Genomic DNA, 13853 nt, shown 5'->3' with positions numbered 1-13853 from the left:
AAATATCCAGTCACGAAATTCACAGTTAACATTTCATCTTCCACCTCCCACATCCTCCGCCCCTGCCGCCAGCCTCTGTCACTGGAATTACGAAGCTCAACTGGAGCCCTAACAGGATGCTCTCCTCTGAAGTACTTGAAAGACATTTATCTCCACCGGCCACATAAATAATACAAACGGTTGTACTTCAAGAATCACTTGAGACCAACTCCTGAGATCTTGTCTGAGAAATAGAGGGAGGAAAAAAGAATGAAGTCTATCATCAAGGGCCTCCTTTATTCCGCTGGCAATTATACATGACCTCGTGTCCTTTAACAGCTGTATTAGAGGCCAGGGGACAGGAGATGACACATATACGGGCCTTAGGTTACCGACCATAATTCAGAACAGACCAGAAAGCACGGCAACAAATGCTCTTCCAATGCACATGCAGGTGTGAAGAACAGTCAGAAGAAATCTTGTATGAGACAAAGAGTATTAATGTGTTTGGATCTGGCGATCTGACTGCCAGTTCTTTTTCTGATACCAAAATTATGGCAGCAAAGCTATCCAATTAACTGGTCCCATCTTGCTTATGCAGAAGATAGATATAGAATTAGCAACAAAGAGATTGCTCCCACTTGGGAATAGGAAGGGGCACTGGACCTCTATCATATCTAGTGATATAACAAGGCCCTCTAATATAGTGAAACCTGAGGAACAGCATCTAGATTTTAATTCAGTCTTTTCTCTATCAAACCATGCACTAACTTGCTAGACCAAATCCAAATCTGTAAAGGGGTCTCTCTTACTTGAAAATTGAAATTTTGATGAGACACAAAATCTAGTATTTCACACAAACTTGGTAACATTTCTCAGCATCTTCTTTACAACTGCCATCACCAGGGAGGCTGATGATAGGGCAGTAAATGACAAAAACATAAGGTCAAAAGAGAGCTTCTAGTTTAAGAGAAGTTATCTAAATATTTGACTGTGGTGATAAAGAAGACTCTTGAGAGTCCCTTGGACTTCAAGATCAAAGTAGTCAATCCTAAAGGAAATCAACCCTGAATATTCATTGGAAGGACTGATGCTGAAGCTGAGGCTACAATACTTTAGCCACTAGAGGTGAAAAGCTGACTCACTGGAAAAGACAATGATGATGGGAAAGATTGAAGGCAGGAGGAGAAGGGGGCAACAGAGGATGAGATGGTTGGATGGCGTCACTGACTCAGTGGGCGTGAGTTTGCTCCAGGAGAGTGCGGCAGTCCATGCGGCCTCAAAGAGTGGGACACAAGGGGCAACTGAAGACAAGCAGGACATTGCTGACAAGATGCATCTGACTAGCTCACCAAATCATGGGCCCAACGCAGTCCAAGAGGATTTCAAGAGAAACATAGAGCTCCTTTTCTGAAGGCCTTCAGGTTAGTAACTGTAATAGTCCCAACATACCTCAGGCATTCTCAACACTACTAGTAGGGTTGTTCAGTAGCAGAGAAGAGCCCACCAGAAGAAGAATGATGAAGTTTATTCTTTTGATCCTTCTGCTAACATTTTTCATCTCTTTAATTTTAATTGACCGTGTACTGCCCTCTTCAAAAGATAGGACGGAAGGACAGAAAGGAAACAAAGATGAGAGGAAAGCAAATGAGGGCACTTCAGAATCACTGTAAGACATCCAGAACCAGAAATAGCAAGAAAAAACCAGGCATAATAGTCCCAGGATGTTTTTTCCTTTCAACTCTCCTACCCGCAGACACCCTAGTAGAAAAACTAGCATCCGTGTGTTCTTTTGGCAAAGTCCTACCATCACAGGAGGCATGATAGCTTGATGGATAAAATTCTTGAGGTAGAACTATGTACTCAAAATGTCCTTTGGTGGTGTTTTAAGATTATGTCGGTATGCTTTTTCAAATATATTTTTTCCCATAAAGATTATCTTTGGGTGGGGGACAATTTTAATTTAAAAATTTGGGAAGACATATATGTACATTTACATAAATGTATAGTTATCACACTACATGTTATAGCATCCATGAACACAATCTCTCGATTCCTTCCATTTAGAAATCTGATTTCTAACTCTTGTTCTCCTTTTTTTTTTTCCTTCTCCATGTCCTGTACTTGCCTGATGGATTTTGTTTTGAAACGATTCCTTTTTTATTATTAGTAACCCAGGTAAAAGGCATGACTTAGGTCAAAGGAAATTTACTAGTTCATGAGGGTTGTTATATTTGGTGAGCAAGGGCTGTTCTTATAACTCACTCTTACTCTATGGCTCATAAGTTCAGGTAAAAGTAAGTATTCAAGTCATTTATTAAGATGGACTTCAAGTCTTCAATTTATGGGTAATTTTGTCATAATAATAATCTTTAGTGTGTGTTTTTTGAGAAATTTAATGCTCAAATCACTCAATTCAATACTTAAGATAGCACATCTCACAGGCAATGCTTAGTGACTTCCACACAGTGACTGAATTTCACCAACTTGAAATAGTTTAGTATTCCTGGATACAAATAGTAGGTATATGTAATTATCTTGAAGCTAAGAGCTAATGATTTTGTACACATGTGTTTCTGTATATGTAACTCTTTTATGCCTGCGTCTAACCCTTATTCTTCCTCTTAACCCTGTACATGCCTCTTTCACGGCACCTCTAACACCTTCTTTTGCTTTGTCACAGTCTCCTACAGAAAATGCAGATGACATTATCTCACACAAAGGCACGTGACGGTACTAGCTGTATTTGTGAAACTGTCTGAGCCAATCTTATGATTATGTCTGTGTGTCACTGAATGACTGTATATGTGTTATGCGTTTTCCTTCTTAACACTGCACTGGTAAATTGTGAATCAAGTATTATTCAAACACAACATTTTGAGTAAAGTAAGTGGAAGGTAGATGATAGAAGGGATGAAGAGGGCACAGATCTCTTTTGTTTTCTTTTATTGTGCTTTGTACCATACCTGGCATATGGTTAACATTCAATAGTGTTGGTTGCAGTAAAAGTTTAAGGGAAGAGAGAGAGAGAAAAGGACAAGCCTGAAAAAAAGAAGAAGGAAAGAAAGAAGGAAGATAGGTGAAGAAAGAAAAAATAGAGAAAAATTTTAAAACACAAGACATGTAACTGGTCAGGATATTAAAAATATAACCAACCACATATGAATTGAAGTCTGAAGGATGCTTGAAAGAATTTTGGGAAAAAATAATATGCCACTTCAGAGGCTGAATTCTGTTTCAAAACTGTAAGAGTCTAAACTAGATAAGAGTAGAAATAATACTGTCTCTATCACACAGTAACCATGTGAACGTGAGCAAATATTTCTCATTATTTATTTGAGTTGCACCATGCTGCGTGCTTAGTCGCTGAGTCCTGGCCAACTCTCTGTGACCTCATGGACTCTCGCCCACCAGGCTCCTCTGTCCATGGGGATTCTCCAGGCAAGAATACTGGAGTGGGTTGCCATGTCCTTCTCCAGGGGATCTTCCCAACCCAGGGATCAAACCCACGTCTCCTGAATTGCAGGCAGATTTTTTTTACCACCTGAGCCACCAGGAAAGACTATAATTATGAGCTGTTTTGTCATATTTAGAGTATGAGAATCAAATAAAATATTAATAACATAAATGTTAATATTCATAATATATACAATCGGATAAAGTCTTCAGCACCTGAAAAATGTAAAGTACCACGACTCAGTTTTAAATTCCTGGAGGAGAGAACGGCTAGCTATTTTTAATAATTTTGCCATTTTACAATTCTTACCTCATGTGTTACATCATTATATTAGGGTCCAGAGAATTTGAGCCAAAAATTGATCCTTGGAATTAGCTCAAGTCCAGTCAAACACTGTGAATCATTTCTACCATTACAATTTCATCAAGAGAATCTGAACGGCTACTGTTAAATATTTTTTGCTGCGTCAATAAGAAGGAGTCATCGGCAGTTTTGATTTCCCTATCAGTCTGAACCGAAAACATTCTTTTAAGTTCTAATCTATACTACTATAATGCTAAAATATGACTTAATCAACCCTGACTAAATGAGAGAGATTTAGCTGAAGCTTTAAACTACTGAAGGAGATGGCATGGACACAGGAAACACTGTGTCCACTATTGTTTTTCAGTTGCTCAGTTGTGTCTGACTCCTTGCAACCCCACGGACTGCAGCACACCATCCTTCCCTGTACTTCACTATCTCCCGGATTTTGCTCAAACTCATGTCCATTGAATAGATGATGCCATCCAACCATCTCATTCTCTGTCACCCCCTTCTCCTTGCTCTTATTGTTGATACCCACTCCAAATATATAACAAGGGTTTAAGTGTACCTTGGTGGGATGTACTTTGAAAACTAGTACCTGTATCTTACCTGTATCTGTTTCTGTATCTGCATGCAATTATAGAACACTCTTCCACCCTGTAGCTTGCAATGGTTCTAGGTTGCTTGGCAACTGCTGCTACTGCTAAGTCGCTTCAGTTGTGTCCGACTCTTTGCGACCCCATAGACGGCAGCCCATGAGGCTCCCCTGTCCCTGGGATTCTCCAGCCAAGAACACTGGAGTGGGCTGCCATTTCCTTCTCCAAGCAACTAGTTGCTTGGCAACTAGTTTAATATTAACTCCTTGGAACTGAGTTAATATTAAGCCCATATACTTGATATCTACTGTTTTATTTTTTTGTCATCTACTTTATTCGTGGAAGTAAGTCACTGAGTCTCTTGAAGGTCTAGAATCTCTAGATAATGAAAAGGAAGTGATAATCCATTGACTTATGTCTTTGTTACATATATATGGCTCCCGTTCGTCCTCCTGTTAAATGCCTTATTGACAATTAGACTTCTAGAGAAGCTGGTTTTAGTTCAGGTTAAGAATCTTGGAACCATCTGTGAGAAAATGAATGTAACCCCTGAAGGTGCGAGGCTTAATGGGTCCTGTGCAAGCGAGAGCAGAGCACTGACAGTGTGTCTGGACCGAGGACTCAGCTTCGCTGGAGGGCCTGTCTGCATCCCCAGATAAGGGTTCACAGAGCACTGATTCTATGGGCGGAACTTCGTGAAAAGTGAGGATTGTTTTTCAGTCACTAAGTCACGTCCAGCTCTTTGTGACCCCCCATGAACTGCAACACACCAGGCTCCCCTGTCCTTCACGACTTCCTCCCAGAGTTTGCTCAAGTGCATGTCCAGTGAGTCCACTGGTGATGCTATCTAACCATCTCATCCTCTGCCGCCCTCTCCTCCTTTTGCCTTCAATACTTCCCAGCTTTCCAGGGTCTTTTCCAGTGAGTCAGCTCTTCTCATCAGGTGGCCAAAAGTGAGCCTTACCTCACCCACTGCCACATCATACTTTGTTATGTGTGTGTTAGTTGCTCAGTCGTGTCTGACTCTTCGCGACCCCATGGACTGTAGTCTGTCAGGCTCCTCTGTCCATGGGATTCTCCAGGCAAGAATACTGGAGTGGGTTGCCAGTTCTTTCTCCAAGGGATCTTCCTGACCCAGGGATCGAACCCAGGTCTCCCATACTGCAGGCAGATTTTCCACCAGGGAAGCCTAGACTTATTTTGTTGAAAACTGCTGAAATGAACCATCCTTTAGTGGTGCAGGTTAAGAAATCCAGGTCATTCATTAGAGCAAAGATATATAGCTTATATGCAGCTTAATTTGGTTAAAATATACAGTGAGAGTAGTTCCTAAATTCTAAATCTTGATTTTCTATTTCACCACATGGACAGAGGAGCCTGGCGGGCTACAGCCCATGGGGTCGCAAAGAGTGAGACACACTAACACCTTCACTTTCACTTCCCATTAATTAAATGTTTAAATGTAAGCAAGGTGACTACTGGACTAAAACTAATCTATTTAGAAAGTGGCCTCCAGCAATGACACGTTCACTGCAGAGTCAAACAAAAGCAAAAGCATGAGTGCTTTTGTGGGGGGGGTGGGGGTGGGGAGGATATCTTTTCAAGGGAGAGATTATTTATTTCAGAATAGTGTAAGAGATACTCTAACTTTATTCTTTTAATAAAGTATATACTTGGATGTATAACACTCATGCAATTTTAAAGTAGTAACAAATGACTCTTCATTTCAAAAGCTTTTCCTTTCTTATTGAAGAATAGTCAGTCACCTAAACACAATAAGCTGAAAGCTGAATAGAGGATCAGGGCAAACACTGCCCGGAAAGCTTTCACATAACAAAGCTGATGCACAAGAGCACAGAAGGAGGTTAACTTGTGGGCCCTAGAGTCAGACTGCTGAATTTCAGTCTCAGTGCTAATCCCCGACCAGTTTGTAAGAACCTTGGCAAAAGTATGTAACTCCTCTGTGTCCCAGTTTCTCTTCAATGAACTCAAAATTATAATGTAGTTCATAGAATCATTGAAAGATTAAATGAATTTATTCATGGAAATGTAGATAACTGTCTGGCAATGGTATATGTTCAGTATTATTAGTTATTACTATTGCTTTAGGTATAGGAAATCACAACACAGATCAGTTCTGCATATTGAAGTCTTGGTTATATAAGGCAGTGTAAAGGGGCCATTCTATTGAAATCTTCCTGTGGTTAGTTTCATCCATTTATCTCAGAGAAGTGATTTCTCTGAAAACCGATCAAAATCTTCCAACTTCAAGTTCTCTTGACCTTTAAATGTCTACCTAAATTTCTTTCTTACCATCTCATACTGATAGTAAAGGAAGCTAATACTAACAGTTGTTTCATGGTTTCTGCTTTGCTCCTTCATAGACTCTTATATTCCCTACTATCTCTTGGTGGACTGTGCTAGGTTTAATAACCATTATTAAGAAGTTATCTTCTTGAGGTGTGTAATTCTGCAAATACTCATATGTTTATCAAATAAACAAAGAAATGAATATTTTTGGTGGGAGTGTATCTTATTGTTTTGCTCTAGCATTTGTTAGCAAGTACCGAATAAGAAAATGCTACCAAGAATATGTATTTACATTTTCTATATTGAAATAAGTGAACTGGCCGAACAGCTGCTCAAGGCCAATTAAGAAAACCTTTAGATTTGAGATGAATAAAGGAATAAGGTAAAGGCTGTGAAAACTACTGCCACTGGACAAAGTCTCTAGATTAATTTTATCCAGTTTGTAAGGCAACTAGGGAACATAGTTATGGCTGTGGTTGCAAACACTTCAAAGTGTTTTCAAATGTTTAGTCAAGGCTAAAGGTCATGCCCATGTTTAAGGAAGGCCTCAGACCCTACAGAAATGGTCCCTTGTTATAAAATGTGTGTGTGTGGCTCTTTGCAGGGAACTAAGCTTTTAAACACGGTATAGAGAAAGAGCAAAGGTGCTACTCAGGTTGTTTGGACAATGACTCTACTGCCTTCCAAAAATGCCCCTGCCCATCTTCCTCTTCCACTCAGGATAAGGATTGAATCTATCTGGTTCTTATTTGACTCCTAAACCAGGTGGGTACCAGCTATTTCTGCTTGTGGAAGTTACTCCTGAATGGTGAAAAAAGTTCCCAGTGTGAAAAGACTGTAGTGCAGCAGGGGAAAGGATTCTCAGGCCTGGCAAGGCCACCATGTGATGCTGGTGGGTCCCTGAGGCCTGAGAGCCCCTGCTGGGAGAACTGCAAGGCAAGTTGGCATCAGATATGCTGCCTTCGCTCCAGGAATTCAAATCACGCCTGCCAATCAGATGCCTACCTGGGTTCATTACATTAACAATTCAAGCCTCTCGTACAATGATATCTTCCTGCCAAGTATACATTATCTTTTAATTTATAAATGCTTGTCTTCCTGAAGTCCCTGTCTACTTTTTGATTGGAAAACATTCAAGGATGTTGAAACTGCAAGCTTTGGTAAGACTACAATACTTTTCGTTAAGCAATTCTATCAAGCTGTCAAGTTTCAAACATTATAATACGTTTTTTTTTTCCTATCAAAAAGGGTAGACTTTTGCAAAAAAAAAAAAAAAATCCTCTCAAAATTCTAGTGAACAATGCTTTTCTTGTCCATCCTTTTCCTTCAGCTACTTTAACACTGAATTGACTTTTTTTCTGGTTGTCATTTAAATCTTTGATCTTGATACTACATTAGTTATGTAACTATTTAGATTTTCCTCTCAAATCCAAAATACATTTTATTTAATAAATCTTACTTAACTACCTCATTTTGCTGTCAGCAGTTTTTCTCAGAACTGAGCTGTGTGCCCCTGGTCTACATGTCTATAGTATATATCCAGGGCTTCCCTGGTGGCGCCGATGCTAAAGAATCAGCCTGCTATGCATGAGTCCAAGGTTTCATACCTGGGTTAGGAAGATCCCCTGGAGAAGAGAATGGCTACCCATTCCAGTAACTCTTGCCTGAAGAATTCCATGGATAGAGGAGCCTGGTGGGCTACAGTCCATGGGGTCACAAAAAGCCAGACAGGACTGAGCGGCTAACACTTTCATGGCATATATCCGCCCATCGAGCCACTTACCCATATGAAAGCTCATCTGAACTATAGGGAACTGGCACTACCTGGGAATCTACTACAATTTTGATATTTTTGAAGCACAGGTATAATCACCAGAGACATAAAGGTTTAAAAAACACTTTTTAAAAGAGGTTTATTATAGTTTTCAGCTACTGAATTGTTTAAAGCAGAATTCACATCTGCCATTGTACTTTTTAACACTAAGAGATTTCACTCTAAGATTGCTAGTGTGTCACTTTCTTAGTTAAGCTTTTTTTGGTTTCCACCAGCTAATTTCCACTGTCCTTGCATACCACTCTTTTCTTCGTAGGATTTTGCAAATATACTTACATAATTATTGGGGAAATTCTGTATTGAACATCTATCACACTACTAGATTATAAACTTCACTACAGAAAGGACCATGCCTGTGTTGTTTATTTTATATTCCTAGTACCAGGCATGGTAGTTGGTATACAGTTAATTCTCAATAAAGGTTTGTTGCATGTGGATGAGTTTGAAGCCATTTTCATGTGGTGGAAAATTAGTTTGAAAAAGAAGAAAGAGAATGAGGAGGAGAAAGAGGGGGAGGAGAAGTAGCTACATGCCATTACTGCATTTTTCTTCTGTTGAGTGTACCTGGATAATTGTGAAATTGCTTTTCCCTTAGAGCAACATCTTCACAGGAGAAAAACAATCCAAAGGTGCTAAGGGCTCTGTGCATGTTTAACTCCAACTGAGAAAGGATATCAGCACTGGTTACAGCAGTAATTTAAAGAGAGATAAAGCTCCGAGGGTCAATACTGATAGGATACTTCTGGGCACTATCTTGCTATTAGTTCCCAGAAAGAAAATGTTTTGATCAATGCACATACTGGCTGTGTTACCGTGCATAAGGCATGCTATTTGACTTTATAATGTGTATCAGAAAGCCGCTGATTCAAACTAATTATAATATGATTGGGAATTTATAGGAATGCATGGAAAAGCTAACAAGAAACAAAAGTAAACACTAAATACAAGGGCAAATGATTGTTACTGCAGGCGTTAAGAGAAAGACTGGAGGGGGTCTAGTCCATTTCGATGGGAAGAGAAGGGCAAGACAAGTATTCTAGATAGATATGGAAAGAAGTGGGTAGGAAAAAAATGTGAACAGGAAAGCTGAAAGTTATTCAAGACAATGAGCAGAATAATTTGGCTAAAGTAAAGGGTTCACACAGAGGGAAGCAGAGAGATAGGTCTCCAAGGTAGATTGACTCATAAAGTAAAATCATAACTATGAAGCTGAAGAGGAGTATGCTGCCAGCCACGGGGAAATCCCACACACACGTGGCATTGTTACAGCAACATAAAATAGTCAGTGATGATAATATCTTAATAGTGCACAACACTCTGTTTCAAAGTAATTTCATCTATTATTCACAAAAGAAATTTTTTTCTCCTTTTACAGAGATGTGACCATTTGTCAATAAATTTAGATGAGTTAGTTGTTTGATGGCAAAGCTGTGGTTCAGAGCTACGTCTTTGGCCCTGGCATCTCGCAGGAGTAAGCAGGGCTTGTCAGAATGAGGAAAGCGAAGCAGGAAGATGGGCGAGCTGTTTGCCTGTGTTAGCGCAGAATGGAAAAGATAAGAGTGGAGTGGGTTGAAGTGGGCCATGGAATGGAGGAGGGGAGGGGACATGTACAGTCCTCACTGAGCTCTGAAAGCTGGTTTTAATTGCAGGCAAGTGTGAACTACTAATCAGAACTATTGGACATTTAAACATAAGGCTGATCATAGGATTATTACCAGTTTTTAGACAGAAGAGACTCACAGAGATGGAAAACAAACTTATGGTTACCAAAGAGGGCAGGAGGGGAGGGATAAATTAGGAGAACGGGATTAACAGATACACACTACCATATATAGGATAACCAACAAGGACCTACTGTATAGCACAGGGAACTCTATTCAGTATATTATAATAACCTATAAGGGCAAAGAATCTGAAAAAGGAAAAAATATACACGTATAACGGAATCATTTTGCTGTATATTTTAACATGACACTGTAAATCAACTATACTTCAATCAAAAAAAGAGACAGCAGAATAAACTTATTTTTTCTTATTCTTTCATTTTTCCAGACAGCTATTACTGCTGCCTAAATTCGCGAGCGTTTTAGAAATCAAATCAAAACTACGAGGTAATAATTCCAGAGGCCTTTATGATCACCTGTTTCTAAGAATCAAACGGTTAACTCAGAAATTCTTCACCATTATTTCTTTCCACTGATTGTGTTCTGAAGGTGCTTGCAGCCCAGTTTTACTGCACTGCCTTTTAAAATTCTCGTTAACATTTATTTTATTCAAATCCTCCCTTCAACAGTGAATAGCTAACTCCCACTCCCACATACTGTACACAGTGTTAGCATAATAGCTTGAAAGTACTTTAGAGATTTTACACAAAGGTCTTTTGAAACTGTGCTCAAACTGAAGAATATATCTTTCTTCTTCCTATCAGTTTATCTTTTTCTCTCAGGAGACTTTTTTCTTTTATGAAAAGGTTCCCAAAATGAAATGCTTCTATCCCCTCCCTGAGAGATTGTGGTCTGCCCTAAAGGCAAAAGCAAAAGAACCACAGAACCTCAAAGACAGCAATGCCCTGATGTCTATGGTTTTTTAAGTTTCTACCTTGTTAAATCAGAACCATAGACAAAGAAGCAATGCATATCTTATTCGAGAAATCGCTATTGGTCTCAAGCAAAACTGTACTGCTTAGCATTCTGATGAATGGATAAAGGCTAGGTCTGTTTCCATGGAGTAAAATCCCAGTTCTCTCTCTCTCCTTCCCACCCTTGTCCTGTTTTGAGTTTTTTTTTTTTTAATTTAATTTTTATAAAGCTTGTGAATATAGTACATGCTACTTAGTAATCAAACTCTGTCAAGAAATTACTCATGTGGGCACTGTTTTCACTAGATATAACAGAAGACAAATGCGTAATGCTATAAAACAATACAAACATAAGTGTTCATATTTTATATACTTTTGGTAAATAACACGATCACAGTGGGTCATGAAGACAACCTACTGAGTTCTTGCATTTCTTCTATGTACCACAAGGGAATTTTTGGTAGAAGATGAAGAATACTTTTCCAATCGAAGGGAACTACTTCTTACTGATTTTACATAAGAGGCTTCAAGACTGAGATTTTGTCTGGAAAACAAAGTGTTTGCTGCTGAAAAAGAAACAAGTTGCAAAAACAGTGGCTTTGACTTTATTTTTTCCTCTTTCTAATCAAATGCTAACCATTCTTCCACGTTCAGATTGTATTTTATCTTAAACAAGGCCCTCCCTGACCATTCTGGAAAAATCATTCCTTGTTGAATGGACTTAAGTGTTTGACTCTCTGCTGTTGTTCAGCCGTTCAGTCCTGTCTGACTCTTGCGATTCCATGGACTGTAGCCCTCCAGGCTCCTCTATCATCCTGTTCGGGTCCATCACTACCTGACTGAGTGATCTTGGGCAAGGCAATTACCATAGAGACTTACTCTGCGGGGGAAATGATATTTAAAGTTTAATTCAATTTTTAAAAAGAAATGACATTTAAATAAGTATTTAAAAGTAATATACTTACCTAGCACAAGATCTGATTAGTGGTAGGGTCTCAATAGATGAAATTTGAATTCGGATTTCAAGCTATAGTTTCTTTTTGCTTATTTTTCTCAATCCTTTACGTGCGGCATTCCCACCGTTACTATTTAAATGCCTATCATGATTTTGGATTACTTTTCAGTTGTTCTTTCTTTGAAAGCCTATACCTATCAGAGCAGTAGCTATCAACCCTTCTATACCTTTACAGTCTCCTAGAGAACAATTAAAAAGTAACTGCCTGGGCCTCACTTCTGACCAACTGAACCTGGAACTCTGAAGATAATCACATTTGTATCAGACAATAAATGAAAAAGTAAGGAGAAAAAGAATGACTAAAAATGCTTAATTAAAACCAAACCAAAAGAGAACTTAAGAATTACAGCACATACTATACAGAGGGATTTGAAAACACTCACCTTTGTTATTGTATACATCTAAGTAATTTGGTGCTGAAAAAATTGTAATGAGAGAAGGGAAGCCTGTTGTTTGGCTTTTCCTGTACATGCGGTACCTAAAAACAATTAAACGCAAGTCAAAACAAGGTTAAGTATGAAAAATATATCACATTATAGATTTAGAAATACAAAATTAAATTTTTAGCATTCAAAGAGAATTCAATTATGTAACATTAAACAAAATTTTCTCACTAAAGTCTGTTGTTACACAGAGATTTCAATTCGTTTCAGGGTGACAATAAAAACACAGAGTCATACGTACAACTTCCAAATAGGTCTTTTCTAAGGTTAGTAGATCCAGGGAGGGCAGAATTTAGCGAAAAATCATAATTCAGTTCTATATGTTCAATAGGATAGAGGCCACAGTTTTTGCTCATAGATATCTGACCTACCATGCTTTCCATGCCAATATTTTTAACATAAAAAGACTAAACAAGCAGAGTAATATATAAACTTTACCACTAATTACCAAGCTGATTATTCTATTTATCATCTATAATATTCTATTATGGCTATATAAATCCATAATGCCTAGGCTGATCTGCTTTTTAAAGAACATCTGGTTAAATATATGGGTTTTACAAGCAGAAATTGCTTCTGTTTTAGAATTTTATTTATTGCCAGTCTCTTCTGGTATCTGTAGGTCAAAGATTATAATCTCAGCATATAAACATTTAATCAATCAGTAATGAAACATCTTCAAGATCTTTGGAAATAAATCAACAATCCAGTTGTTTTTCTCCTACTGAGACAAAAATAAGACTCTAGTCCTCAAATAATAAAAAAATACAGGAGATTTGGTTCTTTTCCATCAAGGTGAAAAGGTATCTCATGACTTCTATGTGACAGATTTCAGGAATATCAATTTAGAAAAATTCCTAAAGTACGAAACAAAATTTTATCATTCTTTGGTTATTTTGTGTCAGTAATTTCTGGCAGCCTAATCATGCCTAATTTAGCTGAGTTCTAAATGGGCCTCAAACAGTACCTTTGGATAGATAAATAATCACCTTAAAATTTCTAATTTTACAAATATTTTGATACTACTTTTCCCAGGAGACAATATCCTCTTAAAAATCTTTCGGAATGGCCTCAAAGTATTTATTCTGCTTATGGAACTGAGCTTTGTTGGCAGAAAATCAGAGCGTAAAAGATGGTGGCACTCTCAATCCTAGTGTTCTGACTTCATAAATTGTGGCTGACTGTGCTTACTTAACAACAAATAAAAACAAAGAATCTGGATGAAGTAACCTCAATGTTTCCTAATGAATCAATCAACTGCTCATTTTAAACAAATATATTTGTTGATTTTAACTGATGCACTTAACCTATTTTCAAATAAGCAGATGGATTTCA

General features: G+C 38.3%; 1 protein-coding gene across 3 annotated transcripts in view; it reads right to left on the bottom strand.

Annotated features, from left to right (window-relative positions):
• The window catches only part of PPP3CA (protein phosphatase 3 catalytic subunit alpha), a 324455-nt gene that overhangs the window by 36578 nt on the left and 274024 nt on the right, over window positions 1-13853 (bottom strand). For all 3 annotated transcript variants that reach the window (XM_060416850.1, XM_027970856.3, XM_027970857.3), the window contains exon 8: window positions 12459-12553. In XM_060416850.1, coding sequence (XP_060272833.1) covers window positions 12459-12553 — 95 coding nt within the window. The remainder of the gene's footprint in view (window positions 1-12458; window positions 12554-13853) is intronic.

Source organism: Ovis aries, chromosome 6, assembly GCF_016772045.2.
Source record: "Ovis aries strain OAR_USU_Benz2616 breed Rambouillet chromosome 6, ARS-UI_Ramb_v3.0, whole genome shotgun sequence".
In the NCBI taxonomy this organism is placed as follows: Eukaryota; Metazoa; Chordata; class Mammalia; order Artiodactyla; family Bovidae; genus Ovis; species Ovis aries.
The sequence above is the reverse complement of the archived record's forward strand: the minus strand, read 5'-3'. Positions and strand labels throughout refer to the sequence as shown.